At 56.6% G+C, this 23,055-nt stretch overlaps 1 protein-coding gene across 1 annotated transcript in view; it reads left to right on the top strand.

Moving 5' to 3' along the window:
• The window catches only part of LOC111771950 (NBPF family member NBPF14-like), a 126,910-nt gene extending 104,372 nt beyond the window's left edge, over window positions 1–22,538 (top strand). Inside the window, exons 44-59 of the mRNA XM_070267966.1 lie at window positions 1,000–1,175; window positions 2,227–2,281; window positions 3,310–3,485; window positions 4,537–4,591; window positions 5,632–5,807; window positions 6,859–6,913; window positions 7,954–8,129; window positions 9,181–9,235; window positions 10,276–10,451; window positions 11,503–11,557; window positions 12,598–12,773; window positions 13,825–13,879; window positions 14,753–14,925; window positions 18,282–18,518; window positions 18,823–18,997; window positions 21,356–22,538. Coding sequence (XP_070124067.1) covers window positions 1,000–1,175; window positions 2,227–2,281; window positions 3,310–3,485; window positions 4,537–4,591; window positions 5,632–5,807; window positions 6,859–6,913; window positions 7,954–8,129; window positions 9,181–9,235; window positions 10,276–10,451; window positions 11,503–11,557; window positions 12,598–12,773; window positions 13,825–13,879; window positions 14,753–14,925; window positions 18,282–18,518; window positions 18,823–18,997; window positions 21,356–21,377 — 1,993 coding nt within the window. The 3' untranslated portion in view covers window positions 21,378–22,538. The remainder of the gene's footprint in view (window positions 1–999; window positions 1,176–2,226; window positions 2,282–3,309; window positions 3,486–4,536; window positions 4,592–5,631; window positions 5,808–6,858; window positions 6,914–7,953; window positions 8,130–9,180; window positions 9,236–10,275; window positions 10,452–11,502; window positions 11,558–12,597; window positions 12,774–13,824; window positions 13,880–14,752; window positions 14,926–18,281; window positions 18,519–18,822; window positions 18,998–21,355) is intronic.
• The last annotated feature ends 517 nt before the right edge of the window (window positions 22,539–23,055 follow it).

The raw sequence follows: 23,055 nt of genomic DNA, 5'->3' as shown, positions 1-23,055 counted from the left end.
GGAAGGGGCCATCTGGGCATCTCCGATCGAGGGAGTTCAGCGAGCGCTGACTATCCCCGTTTCCCCCACGCACGCAACCGCCAAGTGTCCCTTTCCCAGAGTGCTCTGTGTTTCTCACCGTGGTCCTCGGATGGGCCAATTCCGTGATCTCTCTCCAGTGTGGTCACGTGCGGTCAGATGCCGGAGGTGTGCTCATCTGTCGGCGGATGGCGTGCGCTCTCCCGTTCTCTCTTTCTTCTGTCACCCAGCGGGGGACGCATGTCTGCCTCTGCCCGGTTGCCGTTCCCACGGTGGCGGCTATTTCCCGGCCAAGACGGTCCTTCGTGACCCAAGTCCGCATCATGCCCCAGTAGGGAGAGAGGCAGACCTTGCAGCTTCCAGATTTCTGGGAGTCGACAGTGGTGCCAGAGCCAGGCAGGGTTCACTTGGCAGCTGTCTGTGCATTTCCACCAACTGGATGCAAGAGTGTTGACGCCGCCTTTAGGGTCCTCTGAGTGTGTGGGTGTGTGATGACTCTTGTGGAGTGGAGGCGCTCGTCCTCCTTGCTCAAGAGCTCATTTTCTGCTCGGTGCTCTGAGCAAGCTCTGCTCGCTCTCTCCTCCTCTGTCTCTGTCTGTGTGTCTGTCTCTCTCCCTCTCTCTCTCTGTGTCTCTCTCTGTCTGTCTCTCTGTCTCTGTCTCTGTGTCTGTGTCTGTCTGTCTGTCTCTCGTCGGCTCACGCTGGATCGCTCGCTCTCTCGCGCTCTCTGTCTCTCTCCCTGCGCGCCCCACCCCCCCGGCCCTCTCTGTCTCTGTCTCTGTCTTTTTCCAGCTCTCTCTCCTGTTCCCACTTCAATTGCGGCCTGGCCCCAGCCAGAGGAGGATTGTGTGATCTCCCTGGCTGAGCCCTTAACACTGCTCTTCTGTGAGCAGACCCTTCCACCTTCCAGCGAAAGCAGCTCTAGGAATGTGTGTTTCCCAAAGCCGCTTGTCTCCACTTGAGCCCTCCCTCCGCCCACAGGCTCGGCAGGGATGTGCCGCCCACGGTCGAGCCTCCGCTCCCGAGAGCGTGCCTGGAGGAATACTCCTGGACCTGCGCCACGGACGTCGGCCAGTCCGAGTCCTGCTGGACTCAGTCGAGCAGTGCCGTCTTCTGCTTCCAGGGCCTGGCCGTCTCCTCCCTGGCAGACACCCCCAGTGAGTATTGCCGCTGTGCAGGGGATAAGGCTCCAGCTGGACTCCCTGGGCGGTCGGTGTCCTTGGCATGCCAGCCCTCGGGCTGTGCAGACAGACACATTGAAGGGAATCAGGCTGGAGGACAGAGTTGGAAGCACAGACGGGAGACGCTTGAGGGAGCTGCGCTCCCTTCCTTCTTGCCAGGATGCGCCCAGGTGCCCCTGGCCCCAGTGACACATCACGGGACCCAAAGCCGGCAGGACAAACTCAGCTCCCCTGTGCCGCACGTAGCGCCAGGGCAGGTGTCTGTCAAACATCCCCGCTGGCGTGAAATGTCTCCTCGCACCTTCAGTGCTCTAACTTTCACGCCTGAGGCGTGTCCCTCCAGATTCTAGGCCCACCCCGTGCGCCTGGCCTCCTTGTGGACATCTGCCTCCGAGACGCCTCCCGGGCTTCACTCTTGTGGGCCCCACTCTCCGTCTCCGTCACGTTGGCCTCTCTTCCGAAGCAGTCCTCGGAAGAACGCCCCTAGCCACCTGTCCCGTTTCCCGTGCTCCCGTGTTTCCCGCGTGCGAGCCTAGGCCTTGGCCTTCTCCCAGCCCACAGGGTGGCCAGTGTTTCTGCGGAGCAGGGGGCGACGATGCCTCTGGATGCCAGGGTTTGTAGAGTGCAGCCGGCCTTCTCCCCTCAGGCGATGAGTTCGACTCGAGCCTCCACAACTAGCGTCCCCGCGCAGAGAAGGCTGAGTAGCGCGGCACTTGTGCGAGCAGGCACTTAGGCTGGTGCCCCAGAAGGTGTGAGCCCCACGCCTCTTTGGCTGTTTTCCCAGACTCGGGAGAGCATCCTGGGCTGAGGGCCTCCCCGATCGGGGAGACGCGGCCCGCTGGCTCGGCAAAGCCAGGCCGGCCCTTTCACGAGACACCGCCTGAGGTCTCCTGGCAGATTGCTCTTCCCGTCTGCCGTTGTCACACTGAGGATGTGGAGGTCCCTGGGCTGGGACTGGACACTGGATTCCCAAGGGTCGAGTGGGGATCTGCTTAGTGTGACTGGCCCCGTGCGAATTTCTTTCCAGGCCAACACACCGATCCGGAGGACGACGGGGGCGTCCAAGACGGCCTGTGTTGCAGGTAACTCGGAAGAATCCCGGGACTCCATTGGAAGGGGCCATCTGGGCATCTCCGATCGAGGGAGTTCAGCGAGCGCTGACTATCCCCGTTTCCCCCACGCACGCAACCGCCAAGTGTCCCTTTCCCAGAGTGCTCTGTGTTTCTCACCGTGGTCCTCGGATGGGCCAATTCCGTGATCTCTCTCCAGTGTGGTCACGTGCGGTCAGATGCCGGAGGTGTGCTCATCTGTCGGCGGATGGCGTGCGCTCTCCCGTTCTCTCTTTCTTCTGTCACCCAGCGGGGGACGCATGTCTGCCTCTGCCCGGTTGCCGTTCCCACGGTGGCGGCTATTTCCCGGCCAAGACGGTCCTTCGTGACCCAAGTCCGCATCATGCCCCAGTAGGGAGAGAGGCAGACCTTGCAGCTTCCAGATTTCTGGGAGTCGACAGTGGTGCCAGAGCCAGGCAGGGTTCACTTGGCAGCTGTCTGTGCATTTCCACCAACTGGATGCAAGAGTGTTGACGCCGCCTTTAGGGTCCTCTGAGTGTGTGGGTGTGTGATGACTCTTGTGGAGTGGAGGCGCTCGTCCTCCTTGCTCAAGAGCTCATTTTCTGCTCGGTGCTCTGAGCAAGCTCTGCTCGCTCTCTCCTCCTCTGTCTCTGTCTGTGTGTCTGTCTCTCTCCCTCTCTCTCTCTGTGTCTCTCTCTGTCTGTCTCTCTGTCTCTGTCTCTGTGTCTGTGTCTGTCTGTCTGTCTCTCGTCGGCTCACGCTGGATCGCTCGCTCTCTCGCGCTCTCTGTCTCTCTCCCTGCGCGCCCCACCCCCCCGGCCCTCTCTGTCTCTGTCTCTGTCTTTTTCCAGCTCTCTCTCCTGTTCCCACTTCAATTGCGGCCTGGCCCCAGCCAGAGGAGGATTGTGTGATCTCCCTGGCTGAGCCCTTAACACTGCTCTTCTGTGAGCAGACCCTTCCACCTTCCAGCGAAAGCAGCTCTAGGAATGTGTGTTTCCCAAAGCCGCTTGTCTCCACTTGAGCCCTCCCTCCGCCCACAGGCTCGGCAGGGATGTGCCGCCCACGGTCGAGCCTCCGCTCCCGAGAGCGTGCCTGGAGGAATACTCCTGGACCTGCGCCACGGACGTCGGCCAGTCCGAGTCCTGCTGGACTCAGTCGAGCAGTGCCGTCTTCTGCTTCCAGGGCCTGGCCGTCTCCTCCCTGGCAGACACCCCCAGTGAGTATTGCCGCTGTGCAGGGGATAAGGCTCCAGCTGGACTCCCTGGGCGGTCGGTGTCCTTGGCATGCCAGCCCTCGGGCTGTGCAGACAGACACATTGAAGGGAATCAGGCTGGAGGACAGAGTTGGAAGCACAGACGGGAGACGCTTGAGGGAGCTGCGCTCCCTTCCTTCTTGCCAGGATGCGCCCAGGTGCCCCTGGCCCCAGTGACACATCACGGGACCCAAAGCCGGCAGGACAAACTCAGCTCCCCTGTGCCGCACGTAGCGCCAGGGCAGGTGTCTGTCAAACATCCCCGCTGGCGTGAAATGTCTCCTCGCACCTTCAGTGCTCTAACTTTCACGCCTGAGGCGTGTCCCTCCAGATTCTAGGCCCACCCCGTGCGCCTGGCCTCCTTGTGGACATCTGCCTCCGAGACGCCTCCCGGGCTTCACTCTTGTGGGCCCCACTCTCCGTCTCCGTCACGTTGGCCTCTCTTCCGAAGCAGTCCTCGGAAGAACGCCCCTAGCCACCTGTCCCGTTTCCCGTGCTCCCGTGTTTCCCGCGTGCGAGCCTAGGCCTTGGCCTTCTCCCAGCCCACAGGGTGGCCAGTGTTTCTGCGGAGCAGGGGGCGACGATGCCTCTGGATGCCAGGGTTTGTAGAGTGCAGCCAGCCTTCTCCCCTCAGGCGATGAGTTCGACTCGAGCCTCCACAACTAGCGTCCCCGCGCAGAGAAGGCTGAGTAGCGCGGCACTTGTGCGAGCAGGCACTTAGGCTGGTGCCCCAGAAGGTGTGAGCCCCACGCCTCTTTGGCTGTTTTCCCAGACTCGGGAGAGCATCCTGGGCTGAGGGCCTCCCCGATCGGGGAGACGCGGCCCGCTGGCTCGGCAAAGCCAGGCCGGCCCTTTCACGAGACACCGCCTGAGGTCTCCTGGCAGATTGCTCTTCCCGTCTGCCGTTGTCACACTGAGGATGTGGAGGTCCCTGGGCTGGGACTGGACACTGGATTCCCAAGGGTCGAGTGGGGATCTGCTTAGTGTGACTGGCCCCGTGCGAATTTCTTTCCAGGCCAACACACCGATCCGGAGGACGACGGGGGCGTCCAAGACGGCCTGTGTTGCAGGTAACTCGGAAGAATCCCGGGACTCCATTGGAAGGGGCCATCTGGGCATCTCCGATCGAGGGAGTTCAGCGAGCGCTGACTATCCCCGTTTCCCCCACGCACGCAACCGCCAAGTGTCCCTTTCCCAGAGTGCTCTGTGTTTCTCACCGTGGTCCTCGGATGGGCCAATTCCGTGATCTCTCTCCAGTGTGGTCACGTGCGGTCAGATGCCGGAGGTGTGCTCATCTGTCGGCGGATGGCGTGCGCTCTCCCGTTCTCTCTTTCTTCTGTCACCCAGCGGGGGACGCATGTCTGCCTCTGCCCGGTTGCCGTTCCCACGGTGGCGGCTATTTCCCGGCCAAGACGGTCCTTCGTGACCCAAGTCCGCATCATGCCCCAGTAGGGAGAGAGGCAGACCTTGCAGCTTCCAGATTTCTGGGAGTCGACAGTGGTGCCAGAGCCAGGCAGGGTTCACTTGGCAGCTGTCTGTGCATTTCCACCAACTGGATGCAAGAGTGTTGACGCCGCCTTTAGGGTCCTCTGAGTGTGTGGGTGTGTGATGACTCTTGTGGAGTGGAGGCGCTCGTCCTCCTTGCTCAAGAGCTCATTTTCTGCTCGGTGCTCTGAGCAAGCTCTGCTCGCTCTCTCCTCCTCTGTCTCTGTCTGTGTGTCTGTCTCTCTCCCTCTCTCTCTCTGTGTCTCTCTCTGTCTGTCTCTCTGTCTCTGTCTCTGTCTCTGTCTCTGTGTCTGTGTCTGTCTGTCTGTCTCTCGTCGGCTCACGCTGGATCGCTCGCTCTCTCGCGCTCTCTGTCTCTCTCCCTGCGCGCCCCACCCCCCCGGCCCTCTCTGTCTCTGTCTCTGTCATTTTCCAGCTCTCTCTCCTGTTCCCACTTCAACTGCGGCCTGGCCCCAGCCAGAGGAGGATTGTGTGATCTCCCTGGCTGAGACCTTCCCATTGCTCTTCTGTGAGCAGACCCTTCCACCTTCCAGCGAAAGCAGCTCTAGGAATGTGTGTTTCCCAAAGCCGCTTGTCTCCACTTGAGCCCTCCCTCCGCCCACAGGCTCGGCAGGGATGTGCCGCCCACGGTCGAGCCTCCGCTCCCGAGAGCGTGCCTGGAGGAATACTCCTGGACCTGCGCCACGGACGTCGGCCAGTCCGAGTCCTGCTGGACTCAGTCGAGCAGTGCCGTCTTCTGCTTCCAGGGCCTGGCCGTCTCCTCCCTGGCAGACACCCCCAGTGAGTATTGCCGCTGTGCAGGGGATAAGGCTCCAGCTGGACTCCCTGGGCGGTCGGTGTCCTTGGCATGCCAGCCCTCGGGCTGTGCAGACAGACACATTGAAGGGAATCAGGCTGGAGGACAGAGTTGGAAGCACAGACGGGAGACGCTTGAGGGAGCTGCGCTCCCTTCCTTCTTGCCAGGATGCGCCCAGGTGCCCCTGGCCCCAGTGACACATCACGGGACCCAAAGCCGGCAGGACAAACTCAGCTCCCCTGTGCCGCACGTAGCGCCAGGGCAGGTGTCTGTCAAACATCCCCGCTGGCGTGAAATGTCTCCTCGCACCTTCAGTGCTCTAACTTTCACGCCTGAGGCGTGTCCCTCCAGATTCTAGGCCCACCCCGTGCGCCTGGCCTCCTTGTGGACATCTGCCTCTGAGACGCCTCCCGGGCTTCACTCTTGTGGGCCCCACTCTCCGTCTCCGTCACGTTGGCCTCTCTTCCGAAGCAGTCCTCGGAAGAACGCCCCTAGCCACCTGTCCCGTTTCCCGTGCTCCCGTGTTTCCCGCGTGCGAGCCTAGGCCTTGGCCTTCTCCCAGCCCACAGGGTGGCCAGTGTTTCTGCGGAGCAGGGGGCGACGATGCCTCTGGATGCCAGGGTTTGTAGAGTGCAGCCGGCCTTCTCCCCTCAGGCGATGAGTTCGACTCGAGCCTCCACAACTAGCGTCCCCGCGCAGAGAAGGCTGAGTAGCGCGGCACTTGTGCGAGCAGGCACTTAGGCTGGTGCCCCAGAAGGTGTGAGCCCCACGCCTCTTTGGCTGTTTTCCCAGACTCGGGAGAGCATCCTGGGCTGAGGGCCTCCCCGATCGGGGAGACGCGGCCCGCTGGCTCGGCAAAGCCAGGCCGGCCCTTTCACGAGACACCGCCTGAGGTCTCCTGGCAGATTGCTCTTCCCGTCTGCCGTTGTCACACTGAGGATGTGGAGGTCCCTGGGCTGGGACTGGACACTGGATTCCCAAGGGTCGAGTGGGGATCTGCTTAGTGTGACTGGCCCCGTGCGAATTTCTTTCCAGGCCAACACACCGATCCGGAGGACGACGGGGGCGTCCAAGACGGCCTGTGTTGCAGGTAACTCGGAAGAATCCCGGGACTCCATTGGAAGGGGCCATCTGGGCATCTCCGATCGAGGGAGTTCAGCGAGCGCTGACTATCCCCGTTTCCCCCACGCACGCAACCGCCAAGTGTCCCTTTCCCAGAGTGCTCTGTGTTTCTCACCGTGGTCCTCGGATGGGCCAATTCCGTGATCTCTCTCCAGTGTGGTCACGTGCGGTCAGATGCCGGAGGTGTGCTCATCTGTCGGCGGATGGCGTGCGCTCTCCCGTTCTCTCTTTCTTCTGTCACCCAGCGGGGGACGCATGTCTGCCTCTGCCCGGTTGCCGTTCCCACGGTGGCGGCTATTTCCCGGCCAAGACGGTCCTTCGTGACCCAAGTCCGCATCATGCCCCAGTAGGGAGAGAGGCAGACCTTGCAGCTTCCAGATTTCTGGGAGTCGACAGTGGTGCCAGAGCCAGGCAGGGTTCACTTGGCAGCTGTCTGTGCATTTCCACCAACTGGATGCAAGAGTGTTGACGCCGCCTTTAGGGTCCTCTGAGTGTGTGGGTGTGTGATGACTCTTGTGGAGTGGAGGCGCTCGTCCTCCTTGCTCAAGAGCTCATTTTCTGCTCGGTGCTCTGAGCAAGCTCTGCTCGCTCTCTCCTCCTCTGTCTCTGTCTGTGTGTCTGTCTCTCTCCCTCTCTCTCTCTGTGTCTCTCTCTGTCTGTCTCTCTGTCTCTGTCTCTGTCTCTGTCTCTGTGTCTGTGTCTGTCTGTCTGTCTCTCGTCGGCTCACGCTGGATCGCTCGCTCTCTCGCGCTCTCTGTCTCTCTCCCTGCGCGCCCCACCCCCCCGGCCCTCTCTGTCTCTGTCTCTGTCATTTTCCAGCTCTCTCTCCTGTTCCCACTTCAACTGCGGCCTGGCCCCAGCCAGAGGAGGATTGTGTGATCTCCCTGGCTGAGCCCTTCCCATTGCTCTTCTGTGAGCAGACCCTTCCACCTTCCAGCGAAAGCAGCTCTAGGAATGTGTGTTTCCCAAAGCCGCTTGTCTCCACTGGAGCCCTCCCTCCGCCCACAGGCTCGGCAGGGATGTGCCGCCCACGGTCGAGCCTCCGCTCCCGAGAGCGTGCCTGGAGGAATACTCCTGGACCTGCGCCACGGACGTCGGCCAGTCCGAGTCCTGCTGGACTCAGTCGAGCAGTGCCGTCTTCTGCTTCCAGGGCCTGGCCGTCTCCTCCCTGGCAGACACCCCCAGTGAGTATTGCCGCTGTGCAGGGGATAAGGCTCCAGCTGGACTCCCTGGGCGGTCGGTGTCCTTGGCATGCCAGCCCTCGGGCTGTGCAGACAGACACATTGAAGGGAATCAGGCTGGAGGACAGAGTTGGAAGCACAGACGGGAGACGCTTGAGGGAGCTGCGCTCCCTTCCTTCTTGCCAGGATGCGCCCAGGTGCCCCTGGCCCCAGTGACACATCACGGGACCCAAAGCCGGCAGGACAAACTCAGCTCCCCTGTGCCGCACGTAGCGCCAGGGCAGGTGTCTGTCAAACATCCCCGCTGGCGTGAAATGTCTCCTCGCACCTTCAGTGCTCTAACTTTCACGCCTGAGGCGTGTCCCTCCAGATTCTAGGCCCACCCCGTGCGCCTGGCCTCCTTGTGGACATCTGCCTCTGAGACGCCTCCCGGGCTTCACTCTTGTGGGCCCCACTCTCCGTCTCCGTCACGTTGGCCTCTCTTCCGAAGCAGTCCTCGGAAGAACGCCCCTAGCCACCTGTCCCGTTTCCCGTGCTCCCGTGTTTCCCGCGTGCGAGCCTAGGCCTTGGCCTTCTCCCAGCCCACAGGGTGGCCAGTGTTTCTGCGGAGCAGGGGGCGACGATGCCTCTGGATGCCAGGGTTTGTAGAGTGCAGCCGGCCTTCTCCCCTCAGGCGATGAGTTCGACTCGAGCCTCCACAACTAGCGTCCCCGCGCAGAGAAGGCTGAGTAGCGCGGCACTTGTGCGAGCAGGCACTTAGGCTGGTGCCCCAGAAGGTGTGAGCCCCACGCCTCTTTGGCTGTTTTCCCAGACTCGGGAGAGCATCCTGGGCTGAGGGCCTCCCCGATCGGGGAGACGCGGCCCGCTGGCTCGGCAAAGCCAGGCCGGCCCTTTCACGAGACACCGCCTGAGGTCTCCTGGCAGATTGCTCTTCCCGTCTGCCGTTGTCACACTGAGGATGTGGAGGTCCCTGGGCTGGGACTGGACACTGGATTCCCAAGGGTCGAGTGGGGATCTGCTTAGTGTGACTGGCCCCGTGCGAATTTCTTTCCAGGCCAACACACCGATCCGGAGGACGACGGGGGCGTCCAAGACGGCCTGTGTTGCAGGTAACTCGGAAGAATCCCGGGACTCCATTGGAAGGGGCCATCTGGGCATCTCCGATCGAGGGAGTTCAGCGAGCGCTGACTATCCCCGTTTCCCCCACGCACGCAACCGCCAAGTGTCCCTTTCCCAGAGTGCTCTGTGTTTCTCACCGTGGTCCTCGGATGGGCCAATTCCGTGATCTCTCTCCAGTGTGGTCACGTGCGGTCAGATGCCGGAGGTGTGCTCATCTGTCGGCGGATGGCGTGCGCTCTCCCGTTCTCTCTTTCTTCTGTCACCCAGCGGGGGACGCATGTCTGCCTCTGCCCGGTTGCCGTTCCCACGGTGGCGGCTATTTCCCGGCCAAGACGGTCCTTCGTGACCCAAGTCCGCATCATGCCCCAGTAGGGAGAGAGGCAGACCTTGCAGCTTCCAGATTTCTGGGAGTCGACAGTGGTGCCAGAGCCAGGCAGGGTTCACTTGGCAGCTGTCTGTGCATTTCCACCAACTGGATGCAAGAGTGTTGACGCCGCCTTTAGGGTCCTCTGAGTGTGTGGGTGTGTGATGACTCTTGTGGAGTGGAGGCGCTCGTCCTCCTTGCTCAAGAGCTCATTTTCTGCTCGGTGCTCTGAGCAAGCTCTGCTCGCTCTCTCCTCCTCTGTCTCTGTCTGTGTGTCTGTCTCTCTCCCTCTCTCTCTCTGTGTCTCTCTCTGTCTGTCTCTCTGTCTCTGTCTCTGTCTCTGTCTCTGTGTCTGTGTCTGTCTGTCTGTCTCTCGTCGGCTCACGCTGGATCGCTCGCTCTCTCGCGCTCTCTGTCTCTCTCCCTGCGCGCCCCACCCCCCCGGCCCTCTCTGTCTCTGTCTCTGTCATTTTCCAGCTCTCTCTCCTGTTCCCACTTCAACTGCGGCCTGGCCCCAGCCAGAGGAGGATTGTGTGATCTCCCTGGCTGAGCCCTTCCCATTGCTCTTCTGTGAGCAGACCCTTCCACCTTCCAGCGAAAGCAGCTCTAGGAATGTGTGTTTCCCAAAGCCGCTTGTCTCCACTGGAGCCCTCCCTCCGCCCACAGGCTCGGCAGGGATGTGCCGCCCACGGTCGAGCCTCCGCTCCCGAGAGCGTGCCTGGAGGAATACTCCTGGACCTGCGCCACGGACGTCGGCCAGTCCGAGTCCTGCTGGACTCAGTCGAGCAGTGCCGTCTTCTGCTTCCAGGGCCTGGCCGTCTCCTCCCTGGCAGACACCCCCAGTGAGTATTGCCGCTGTGCAGGGGATAAGGCTCCAGCTGGACTCCCTGGGCGGTCGGTGTCCTTGGCATGCCAGCCCTCGGGCTGTGCAGACAGACACATTGAAGGGAATCAGGCTGGAGGACAGAGTTGGAAGCACAGACGGGAGACGCTTGAGGGAGCTGCGCTCCCTTCCTTCTTGCCAGGATGCGCCCAGGTGCCCCTGGCCCCAGTGACACATCACGGGACCCAAAGCCGGCAGGACAAACTCAGCTCCCCTGTGCCGCACGTAGCGCCAGGGCAGGTGTCTGTCAAACATCCCCGCTGGCGTGAAATGTCTCCTCGCACCTTCAGTGCTCTAACTTTCACGCCTGAGGCGTGTCCCTCCAGATTCTAGGCCCACCCCGTGCGCCTGGCCTCCTTGTGGACATCTGCCTCCGAGACGCCTCCCGGGCTTCACTCTTGTGGGCCCCACTCTCCGTCTCCGTCACGTTGGCCTCTCTTCCGAAGCAGTCCTCGGAAGAACGCCCCTAGCCACCTGTCCCGTTTCCCGTGCTCCCGTGTTTCCCGCGTGCGAGCCTAGGCCTTGGCCTTCTCCCAGCCCACAGGGTGGCCAGTGTTTCTGCGGAGCAGGGGGCGACGATGCCTCTGGATGCCAGGGTTTGTAGAGTGCAGCCGGCCTTCTCCCCTCAGGCGATGAGTTCGACTCGAGCCTCCACAACTAGCGTCCCCGCGCAGAGAAGGCTGAGTAGCGCGGCACTTGTGCGAGCAGGCACTTAGGCTGGTGCCCCAGAAGGTGTGAGCCCCACGCCTCTTTGGCTGTTTTCCCAGACTCGGGAGAGCATCCTGGGCTGAGGGCCTCCCCGATCGGGGAGACGCGGCCCGCTGGCTCGGCAAAGCCAGGCCGGCCCTTTCACGAGACACCGCCTGAGGTCTCCTGGCAGATTGCTCTTCCCGTCTGCCGTTGTCACACTGAGGATGTGGAGGTCCCTGGGCTGGGACTGGACACTGGATTCCCAAGGGTCGAGTGGGGATCTGCTTAGTGTGACTGGCCCCGTGCGAATTTCTTTCCAGGCCAACACACCGATCCGGAGGACGACGGGGGCGTCCAAGACGGCCTGTGTTGCAGGTAACTCGGAAGAATCCCGGGACTCCATTGGAAGGGGCCATCTGGGCATCTCCGATCGAGGGAGTTCAGCGAGCGCTGACTATCCCCGTTTCCCCCACGCACGCAACCGCCAAGTGTCCCTTTCCCAGAGTGCTCTGTGTTTCTCACCGTGGTCCTCGGATGGGCCAATTCCGTGATCTCTCTCCAGTGTGGTCACGTGCGGTCAGATGCCGGAGATGTGCTCATCTGTCGGCGGATGGCGTGCGCTCTCCCGTTCTCTCTTTCTTCTGTCACCCAGCGGGGGACGCATGTCTGCCTCTGCCCGGTTGCCGTTCCCACGGTGGCGGCTATTTCCCGGCCAAGACGGTCCTTCGTGACCCAAGTCCGCATCATGCCCCAGTAGGGAGAGAGGCAGACCTTGCAGCTTCCAGATTTCTGGGAGTCGACAGTGGTGCCAGAGCCAGGCAGGGTTCACTTGGCAGCTGTCTGTGCATTTCCACCAACTGGATGCAAGAGTGTTGACGCCGCCTTTAGGGTCCTCTGAGTGTGTGGGTGTGTGATGACTCTTGTGGAGTGGAGGCGCTCGTCCTCCTTGCTCAAGAGCTCATTTTCTGCTCGGTGCTCTGAGCAAGCTCTGCTCGCTCTCTCCTCCTCTGTCTCTGTCTGTGTGTCTGTCTCTCTCCCTCTCTCTCTCTGTGTCTCTCTCTGTCTGTCTCTCTGTCTCTGTCTCTGTCTCTGTCTCTGTGTCTGTGTCTGTCTGTCTGTCTCTCGTCGGCTCACGCTGGATCGCTCACTCTCTCGCGCTCTCTGTCTCTCTCCCTGCGCGCCCCACCCCCCCGGCCCTCTCTGTCTCTGTCTCTGTCATTTTCCAGCTCTCTCTCCTGTTCCCACTTCAACTGCGGCCTGGCCCCAGCCAGAGGAGGATTGTGTGATCTCCCTGGCTGAGCCCTTCCCATTGCTCTTCTGTGAGCAGACCCTTCCACCTTCCAGCGAAAGCAGCTCTAGGAATGTGTGTTTCCCAAAGCCGCTTGTCTCCACTGGAGCCCTCCCTCCGCCCACAGGCTCGGCAGGGATGTGCCGCCCACGGTCGAGCCTCCGCTCCCGAGAGCGTGCCTGGAGGAATACTCCTGGACCTGCGCCACGGACGTCGGCCAGTCCGAGTCCTGCTGGACTCAGTCGAGCAGTGCCGTCTTCTGCTTCCAGGGCCTGGCCGTCTCCTCCCTGGCAGACACCCCCAGTGAGTATTGCCGCTGTGCAGGGGATAAGGCTCCAGCTGGACTCCCTGGGCGGTCGGTGTCCTTGGCATGCCAGCCCTCGGGCTGTGCAGACAGACACATTGAAGGGAATCAGGCTGGAGGACAGAGTTGGAAGCACAGACGGGAGACGCTTGAGGGAGCTGCGCTCCCTTCCTTCTTGCCAGGATGCGCCCAGGTGCCCCTGGCCCCAGTGACACATCACGGGACCCAAAGCCGGCAGGACAAACTCAGCTCCCCTGTGCCGCACGTAGCGCCAGGGCAGGTGTCTGTCAAACATCCCCGCTGGCGTGAAATGTCTCCTCGCACCTTCAGTGCTCTAACTTTCACGCCTGAGGCGTGTCCCTCCAGATTCTAGGCCCACCCCGTGCGCCTGGCCTCCTTGTGGACATCTGCCTCCGAGACGCCTCCCGGGCTTCACTCTTGTGGGCCCCACTCTCCGTCTCCGTCACGTTGGCCTCTCTTCCGAAGCAGTCCTCGGAAGAACGCCCCTAGCCACCTGTCCCGTTTCCCGTGCTCCCGTGTTTCCCGCGTGCGAGCCTAGGCCTTGGCCTTCTCCCAGCCCACAGGGTGGCCAGTGTTTCTGCGGAGCAGGGGGCGACGATGCCTCTGGATGCCAGGGTTTGTAGAGTGCAGCCGGCCTTCTCCCCTCAGGCGATGAGTTCGACTCGAGCCTCCACAACTAGCGTCCCCGCGCAGAGAAGGCTGAGTAGCGCGGCACTTGTGCGAGCAGGCACTTAGGCTGGTGCCCCAGAAGGTGTGAGCCCCACGCCTCTTTGGCTGTTTTCCCAGACTCGGGAGAGCATCCTGGGCTGAGGGCCTCCCCGATCGGGGAGACGCGGCCCACTGGCTCGGCAAAGCCAGGCCGGCCCTTTCACGAGACACCGCCTGAGGTCTCCTGGCAGATTGCTCTTCCCGTCTGCCGTTGTCACACTGAGGATGTGGAGGTCCCTGGGCTGGGACTGGACACTGGATTCCCAAGGGTCGAGTGGGGATCTGCTTAGTGTGACTGGCCCCGTGCGAATTTCTTTCCAGGCCAACACACCGATCCGGAGGACGACGGGGGCGTCCAAGACGGCCTGTGTTGCAGGTAACTCGGAAGAATCCCGGGACTCCATTGGAAGGGGCCATCTGGGCATCTCCGATCGAGGGAGTTCAGCGAGCGCTGACTATCCCCGTTTCCCCCACGCACGCAACCGCCAAGTGTCCCTTTCCCAGAGTGCTCTGTGTTTCTCACCGTGGTCCTCGGATGGGCCAATTCCGTGATCTCTCTCCAGTGTGGTCACGTGCGGTCAGATGCCGGAGGTGTGCTCATCTGTCGGCGGATGGCGTGCGCTCTCCCGTTCTCTCTTTCTTCTGTCACCCAGCGGGGGACGCATGTCTGCCTCTGCCCGGTTGCCGTTCCCACGGTGGCGGCTATTTCCCGGCCAAGACGGTCCTTCGTGACCCAAGTCCGCATCATGCCACAATTCGGAATAAAATACACCCGAAAGCCCAGCTTTCTCTGAGTTTACCCTCATGCCAGAGTCAGTTTACCCTTTGTCTGCTTCGTTTATGTTCCTGCCCACTCTATTCAATACTATTCATGCCACCCTTCTTCTTTTCTGAGTTTACCTTTTTCATGTCTCTCGTCTCCTGGTATACTCAATCCTCTCTCTCATCACATTTTTTCCCTCTTTCTCATGATCTTTTCTTTTCGTCCATCCTCTAAGCTGTCTCTGCTGGGTCCTTTTTCCACTTTCTTTCCCTCTTTCTCCTTTTCTCCCTAATGATCTCCCTCTCTCTCCTGTTCACTTTCCAACCACACTCTCTTCCTAGACAGGGCCAGTTTCCTTTTTCTCTCTTGATGGGTGCCTTAACTCTGTTTTAGGTGATCCCACTCTCATCCTTCCCATCCAAACCGTCCCTTGTTTTTTGTCTTTCCTAATGCCTTTTTTATCTTCACTCATCTCTACCCCAACAGCCTCAGCAGCAATCTGCTCTATATGAAAGATAATGGATTCCCCAAGGACGCCGTGAATAAATATTTTTTTTCTCGTTCCATTGAACATGACCTGTCCTCCTCCTACAGACCTTACAGTGATTCTTCATTGTCATTTGACAGACACGAAATCTTCCAAACCCTGGATGCAGAGGGTGAGTACTCCCATTGTAAATGGCACAAATTCCTTGTGGTTTTCTGGTAATGTCTATGTTCTTTGAATCCAGCACCCTGCATTGGCTGAGAGGTGCATCCCTGCCAATGGGTTCTGTAGACTCCTTCTAGTTTGAGTTGTGCTCCTGCAGTTAATTTTAAGAAGCATCCTGTGGTCGGATAATTTTCTTCTTCTAGTCTCAACTCCTGTCACCTGGCATTTCTCACAACTGCAGACTGTTCCTATCAAGTCAGGTTCAAGAGGGGAAATAGAGGGATAATGGACAAGTCTCAGCCATCATTTTGTTACCTGGAGGAATTTGTGAAAAACCTCTCTTTTTCACCCTAAGAATTCTCATACTCATGGAATGATGTTGCTACTTGTATTTCCTCAGTAGTTTTGTACAAACTCTCTGGCTTTCCACACAGATTTGCTTTCTGCTCTATATTTGCAACATGTGTTACATGGTTCCGGAGCTCAAAGTTTTTCCCCTGGGGTGCCTACCCGCTTCTGAAGCATTTGGATACGAGATCCTGAGCACCAAATCCTGCCTGTTTCTGTGTTTTCAATGAAGCCAAAGCTCTCATTCTGATTTTTCATCCTCCACCAATGGCCATGGGTTTCATCCTTTGTGCAACACCATTGATTTATTCCATGTGGAGGTTGTAGTTTCAATCACGTGTCTAGTCTCGGCGGTATCATCTCATGTAAACTATCAACAGCCTGTGTACCTGATGGGGGTATTGGCCTAATTTATGAGCAAAGCACACAAGCTTCCCTATCCATTATCTCCAGAAAAGTCCTCCCTGGTGAGCAAGATCCCACTGGGGCCGCCATTTCCTCAAGCCGGGAGATTCAAACACAGTTTTCATCTCCTCTCCCGGAGGCGATCTTCCGGACTTCTCTTCTGGGCGAGGTGGTTGGATTGTTAGGAGCCTTTACTCATGAAATCATCTTGTAGGAAGAGCCAGAAACTCTGTGGTGTTCCTGACTCTCTCTGACTATTTTATAGTGAAATCGACCATGAACAACTTGTCCTTCAACCTTTTCGGGTCAGTAAGGGCCTTTTCACACTGGACCGTCCTCTTTCCTGTTTCCCGTTCTTCCCGAGGTGCAGAGAATCGAAGGCTTTCTGAGGATCACAACAATTCATGACTGAAAATGTCACACAGGTCTTTTGTGTCTGTTGTGTGCCACGCCCCTCAGCAAGTGAGCTCCGTGGACACTATAACCCATTCGGTCCTCACAGCACCGCTCTCAATAGGTGAGGTATCTCATGTTGGAGCCGAGGGCACTGAGGCTCAGCAAGGTCACTTTGCTAGCCCCAGACCCCCAGTCAGTGCACAGTGGGACTGTGGCCCCCGTTTGGCCTGACTCCCCTGCTCAGGCTCTGTCTCCTGCTCTCAGCAGTCAGAACATCAGGGACTAAGCGGGGATGGTGCTCACCCTCTTCCTTGTGCTTTGTTCCAAACTATGTCAAACAATTTTAAACCTAAACAGAAAAGTTGGAAGACATCCAAAGAACTCCTGTTTCCACTCATGCCGACCTGCCAGCTCCTACCCTCTCCGAGCACTCCGTCCTGTGAGCAGAGCCAGCGGCTCACCCAGGCCCTCCCAGGGGAGCTGCAGCTCCATGAGGAGCTCTCTCCGTGGAAAATCAGCCAGGGCTGAGAGATCTGTCTCCCCAGCCCCTGCCCTCGGGGCTTTTCTGCTCTCACTTAGAGTTGTCCTGCCGCCGTTGTAAAGCTGCACAGCTCTGTCTCGGTTACCCTGACAGCCAGGTCTCGGTCCCCATGAGGAGGATGGGAAATGCTCAGACACACCTCAGAAGTGAGATGTGTGTGATGGGGCACGGCCTTGCCAGGCCATCGTTCAAAATGCAGCAGGAAAGGACAAATTGCCCCATGCAGATGGGCTGAGATAAGTGAAGAGATCACCTAAATTCTACACGGACCCGTCCTGTGTTGGGGTTCGCTGATGACAACATGTAAACAGTGTGTATGGCAGCAGAGGGGCTACAGGCAGTACAGGGTACAGCCCGAGAGAAGTCCTTGTGGAAAAAGACCTGGAAGCCAGAAGAGGCATGTGGCGCAGGGCTGGGGTGGGGGCTGGAGGGCAGGCTGATTCCAGAGGATTTATCTAAGGGAGGTGTGGGAAGCGATGCTGTAGAAGAAAGAGGGGCCAGAAGAGAGAAGGAGGGAGTGCAAAGGAGGTGCAGAGTTGAGAGTGTGTAGCAGAGAGGGGAGAGGAAGTTCCCCCAGCAGAGCAGGCACAGGATGGGGCAGGATCTGGGGTAAGAAGGCGGGTGAGACATTTGCCGGTGAGAGAGGATGGAACCAGGGAACGCACCTTGAGGGAGGCTGGATGGAGCACGGACAGGAGTCAGGAGAGTCTGTGATCTGGAAGACGAAATGGCAACAGACACACAGAGACATTTCTATGGAACAGTGAACCCTTGGTGAGAATGAGGATGGCTAGAGGGCAGGAGAGAGGGGAGCCCTCGCAGTGCAGAGCAGGCCCTGCGGGCCAGGAGCCCGCCTGAGTCTGACCTGGACTGGCCTGAGGCTATTTGAAGTCTTTGTTAGCCCCCTTTCTGAGAGTATGTGTTCATTTCACAGTCAAAATATACACGTTTATTAGGGAGAACTGCCCAGCCCCCACCGAGGGGTGTGGGACACAGGATTGAGCGCTCTCTTACCTCCCTGAAGAACCACAAAGTCTGACTCTGTAGCACTTCTCTGTCCCTAAGTTTCCAATCGGGGACTCAGACCTCTACTACATGTCCTGTAGCTGCCGGTGCCCTGCGTGGCTATAGATATTTACATGTGTGGGTGGGTGGAGGGCAGTCAAAAATTACAGACAAAGCTGCTCAAAAGGCCGCAGAACTTTACAAAACTTCGGATAACTCGGTCCCTGTTCTACGGTTTCCCAACTGTGTCTTCTACCGGACCTGAAGACTTGTGGCCGTACTTCTCTCCCTGTTCCTTTATACTGTGGGTACACATCAACATCGCTTTCTCCCCCATGTTCTAAGGCCTCTCTAGAACCTTCTCTCTAAGCTATAGGACTAAGTTAATGAGAACAGATTCACAGGCATGACTTCATCCTTGCATCCAAAGTCCTCTGGACTCAGTGGGTTTCTCACTTCTGGGACACTGCATCCTGTCACCTGCCATCTCAGCATCCCCAGGGACACATGTGAAGCTGACAGCTCCTTCATGTACATGAGGTCTGCCTTTTTTCTTTGGGTCACTGGGTGGTCTCACTGACAGGCATGGACATTAGAAATGGGTGGTCTCCCAGGGCTGAGGAAAGGAAAGCTGGGATTGGTCCCACTGAGCCCTCTTCTCCTTTCAGCTCCCACCCTGGAGGCCGGTCACCGAGGGCCTTTGAGGACAAACTGGAGTTTCCAAAGGCCAGAGCTGCAAGCTTCACAGACACAGCTGCAGCCAGGCACCCAGGTGACCAGTTATCTGCTGCTGCAGCTGGACCAGTTGGACTGTGGTGCCGGCAAAGCCAGGCTTGGCCTTTGCTCCACCACCTGGAGCTTTAGAGCCCACGATCCCTTCAGAAATCAGTGGCCGCTCTTCCAAGGTGAGAGAGAAAAGGGGAATACGAAGCTCTGGTCCATTGTTAGTCGTCAGAGGGTGGGAGCGGGGAGGTGATGGGCCTCTCCCACACCTCCTGGCAATCTCATCACTACTGGGTAGTGTGAGTAAGATCAAAGAAAGAGAAAATATGAAAGTGTCGCCATGGGCCTCACCTCACCCATGGACTTTCAGTGGCCTTTCTTGTTCTGGCCACTCTGCTTATTTGATGTCCCTCCTGGGTGGAGGATTAAGTCCCAGTACGATCATGAATGACAATGGATCCTGTTGGCTGTGGTTTTATTTTTCAGGACTGGGTTTCGATGCTTCCCTCAGAGGAAAGAAACCTCCCAAGCTGGAGGGTGATGCTCTTGAGGGCTCAGCTGCCTTAAGTGCCCAGAAACAGAAGATTATCAAAAGAAAACTGCTCTTCAACAAGTGGAGGATAACATGCAATTTCCCCAGCCTTCAGCTGAGGGTACTGAGGTAATCACATCGCTGGCTCTTAGATGCACTTATGCCTCATGGCTCTCTAGCTAAGATTCTAGCTCAATCTCCCGCTGTGTCTTCTCTTCCTCATTTGTTCACTCCAACAGCTGATGCGACCTCTGTCTGGCCTTCCCTCTGTTTTCCATGGGGGCTGCCACCCTGCCAGGCCCTTCCAGCTCCATCTCGTTTGCTCTCTGAACTCTGCTGTGTTCCTGCCGCTGCTGTCCTGATATTCCCTCTCTGCTTTCATCTTAGCCACGGGGAAGCCTGAGCCCATGGTCCTCCTCATCACAAGAGCATCATTGATGCCGCTGAACACAAGGCACTTTGCCTGAAATCACACACTTTCTTCATTTCTTTGCCTTCCCTTCCCAGCTTCCCCAACTCCACTGCCTCTTTCTTCTCAATGAATCACTCACACATGGATCTTCCTCCTGAGTCATTTTGGGAATCTGACCCAGGACAACCCTTAACCGTGGACTTCTCCATGTGAAGAAGAAGAAGAAGTGTTAAAACTGAGGACAAAGAGCCCAGATGACAAAAACCAAATGAGAACCTGGGTCACAGGTGGGAGTGCTGGACTGGCCTGGAGCCAGCTTTCTCCTCGGCCCACTTGTGCAGGCCTGTGCTAATGTGCATGGGGCTTCCAGGGACTCAGCATCCTCACCTCAGGGCCTCATTGGAGCTGGCATTAACACTGCCCTGTAATAAGCACCTGGTGAAAATTTAATTAAGATCAGTGCCTTGACCTCCCACCTGGCGATTCTCATTTAAATTGTCAGGAGTGGGGTTTGGGCTTCAGTAGATTTCAAAAGCTCCCCAGGGATTCTAACATGCAGCTAGACTTGACAAGGACCATTCCTCTACGATGATCTCAGGTTCAGAATAGAAATGCCCAGAATGTGTGGCTGCTTCATTAAAAAGCCTGAATATCCATCAGCCATTGAGGGGATTTGTATGCCTCTCTCAACAGCACTCTTTGTACAACGTGGAAAAAAGTGGGAAGATAAAAGAGGTAGATGAATGGATTAGACTTCTGACCTCCCTTCTTTGAGGAGAGTTTCCCCCACTTTTCTGAAGACAAGATAAAACAGCAAACGAGCATTTCATTGAAAAACAGTGCACAGAAAACCATACCTCCCTTATTACACATAATAAAATTTAGTATTTTCTTTAATATTTTTCATATAAAACTAGAAGTTCCTATTCCATCCAATTGATTTCAAGTCCCATGCGTTCAGCACTACAGTTTGAGAATTTTAGTATTGATCAATTTTTGTCGTTAAGTAAAAGCCCCAAAGAGAATCTTTATGCTCATTCCCTTAAAGAGAACATAATAGTAAGTAACAGCTGAAAGTCAGGAAAAGATTGCATGTTTATGCTTCTTATGCCATTCTTTCCACTGGCCTAAAAGACTAAAGGAGAATCTTTCTCTATGCAGTGCTTTGTGGGGAATAAAGGGGTGGGGTGGGAGAGAACATAGTCAAACCAGGTGCCTCATGCTTCCCCTTCGGAGTTTTTGGTCTAGATGTTGAGAATATTCCTAGAAATGCCCTAAGGTGTATCCTGGTGTGGAATCAACGCTAAAGAATGAAGGAAAATGCATGGGGCCATGGTTACCGTCCCTGCTCTCTTTTTGTTAATTCCATTTTGAGTTTCTCCTTCTTTGGTTCTTTCCTCAGTCTCTTTGGAGAAGAATTTCTCTGTAAACCCTTTTTTCCCGTTGAGCCAAAGTGATGCAACAGTGTCTGTGGTCTGTGGACACCTCCAGATCGGAGCCCTTCCTCTCACCTTCCACAAATTATGGAAAGGGCCTGAGGCCTGGGTTCCAGTTCAAGCGTTGTGCCCCTCCTCCTCAGAGCACTGGGACGTGGAGTTAAAGAGGGTGTGCTTCTCTGCCCAGGGTCCTCTCCTTCCGACAGCAGTCTGTTTCTGAATGTGGGGGGTGGATGCTAAGCACATCCCTCCCTGGGAGGGGTGGGAAAGCCATCACTTTGCTCCAGACTGAGGGGCTTCAGGAGTGAAGTGGCTGCTGAGGAAAGGCTGGTAGGGCTCTGGCTAAGGCTCTGCAGCCGCTCTGAGCTGGGATGTCACCAGGCTCCTGGTGGGGTGAGGACAGGGTGTCCCTCGATGCTGCACCACAGCCTGGATGGAAGTGCAGGGAGGTGTTTCTTCTACCTTGTGGCTCTCACTTTCCCCTTCAGCGGCCTGTGCTCCTCCTTCAGCTCCTCCCCTCAACAGGAGCTCAGCTTCCTGCTGGCCTCTGTCACCACATAGCCATCCCTCCAGGCTCAGCTATCATTGGGACCTGCAAAGACTCACATTTCATTTGTATTTTCTCTTTCTGTCTCTCAGATACCAAGATCTCTGGATCTAAGGAAAGATATTACTGATCTGAAAGAAACCGCATCACAAAAAGTACCGTTTTCACTTGATGAAAAAAATCTGAAACAGCAAATCAATTTAAAACCCAAACAGAACAGTGAAGGGATCCTATGCTGAAGATCAACATCACAACCACAAAGCACTCTCCAAGGTTTTTACTGCAAAGCCTGCTTTGATGGGAAAAATCCCAGCCCTTTGGCCTCCAACTGCGCTAAGTCACTGAGGAGACCACCGCCTAGACCCACACACGGTTATGAGAGACCTTAACCCTTGCTGCTCTCAGTTCCCGTCCTGCACATCAGCAGAATCAGGAGCAACTGGCAAAAGACAACATGACAGACCGGGCGTTCTGTGCCACCAGCTGGGCTGTGCGAGGAGCAGACAGCACTAACTATGCAGTGCTATGGTGACAACGTTTAGCCTGAATTCAGTCATGAGGTAGTCCTGAGACAAGTGCAGAATCTAGACCACTGCACAAGACAACTGGCCTCGCCTCAACAAACAAGGCAACGTCACCACAAGTAAGATAACAAAAAGGAGAAGAGACTTTTGGGGTTCTAAACGACTAAAAAGATTTCTTTAGTCCTTTGGATCCAAAAACCTCTCCTCACCTTTTGTTGTTTTTGGTGGCGGTGACATTGCCTTGTTTGTAGAGGTCAGGACAGTTGTCTGGTTCAATGGTCTACATTGTGTACTGGTCTGACCACTTCCTCATGACTAACTCAGGCCGACCCTCTTGCCAAGAGCCCTACGTAGTTAGTGCTGGGTGCTTCCTAGTGGAGCCCACCTGGAGACGAAGAATGTCCGGTGTGTCCACCTCTGTGACTGCCGTACTAGCATGGGTCACGTTGTCATGGAGGGGCCTACGAGATCTGTTCATTGTAAGGGCACATTTTTTCCTTTCTATAATGAGTAAGTAATTTGGTGAGTGGTACTTTGAGAGTGTGTGAACATCCTCTTTTCTAAAGATCTTTCTCTAAATATTTTACCATCCTTAATGATCCCTGATGTATGTCGATTAACATATTTGCATTTATACATTGGAAATTTTCTAATCCGTTCATACCTATAGCCTTGTATTTGTTGGCATTGTGCCATGAAAAAGAACATTCCTTCCCCTTCTATGCTATTAAAATTTTTGTTTTGACTGTCACTGTGGACTCATGAATTTTTTAAATTCAGTGTTATAATCAGCATCATCGTGACTGACTGGGTGGATATAAATATAAATTAATATAAACATTCTTCTCTCTCTCCTTCATAGTTACATCCTACAGTCTCCCATACGTTTTAGGCTGTATTACCCACCTGTAGTAGATGGTATTTACTATTTTCTGTTTCCATGTTTCTGTGTGTGTGTTTCATTTGATATTTAAGAACTGTGTAGCTAGTGCTGTATATTTCACTAAGTGTTTTTGATATCTTAGTCCCTTACTAACTTGTCAAACTTCTAATAATTGTTTTACGAGTTTGAAATGACATCTTTCAACTGCAAACTTTTACCACTGTGACCATCCAGGACATTTGTTCTGTTTTTCTCTTTTCTTCCATCCTTCCTGGCCACTTCTCATAGAATTGTTTCAACCCAGTTAAAGGTATACCATTGACACACTGCTTTTCTCCCCTTGGCCCCTTCCAGATTTCTGCTTTAGATCTACAGTTAAATGCAT

This window comes from Equus caballus, chromosome 5, assembly GCF_041296265.1.
Source record: "Equus caballus isolate H_3958 breed thoroughbred chromosome 5, TB-T2T, whole genome shotgun sequence".
NCBI lineage: Eukaryota > Metazoa > Chordata > Mammalia > Perissodactyla > Equidae > Equus > Equus caballus.
Note: the sequence above shows the minus strand (reverse complement) of the source record. Positions and strands in the feature narration are given on the sequence as shown.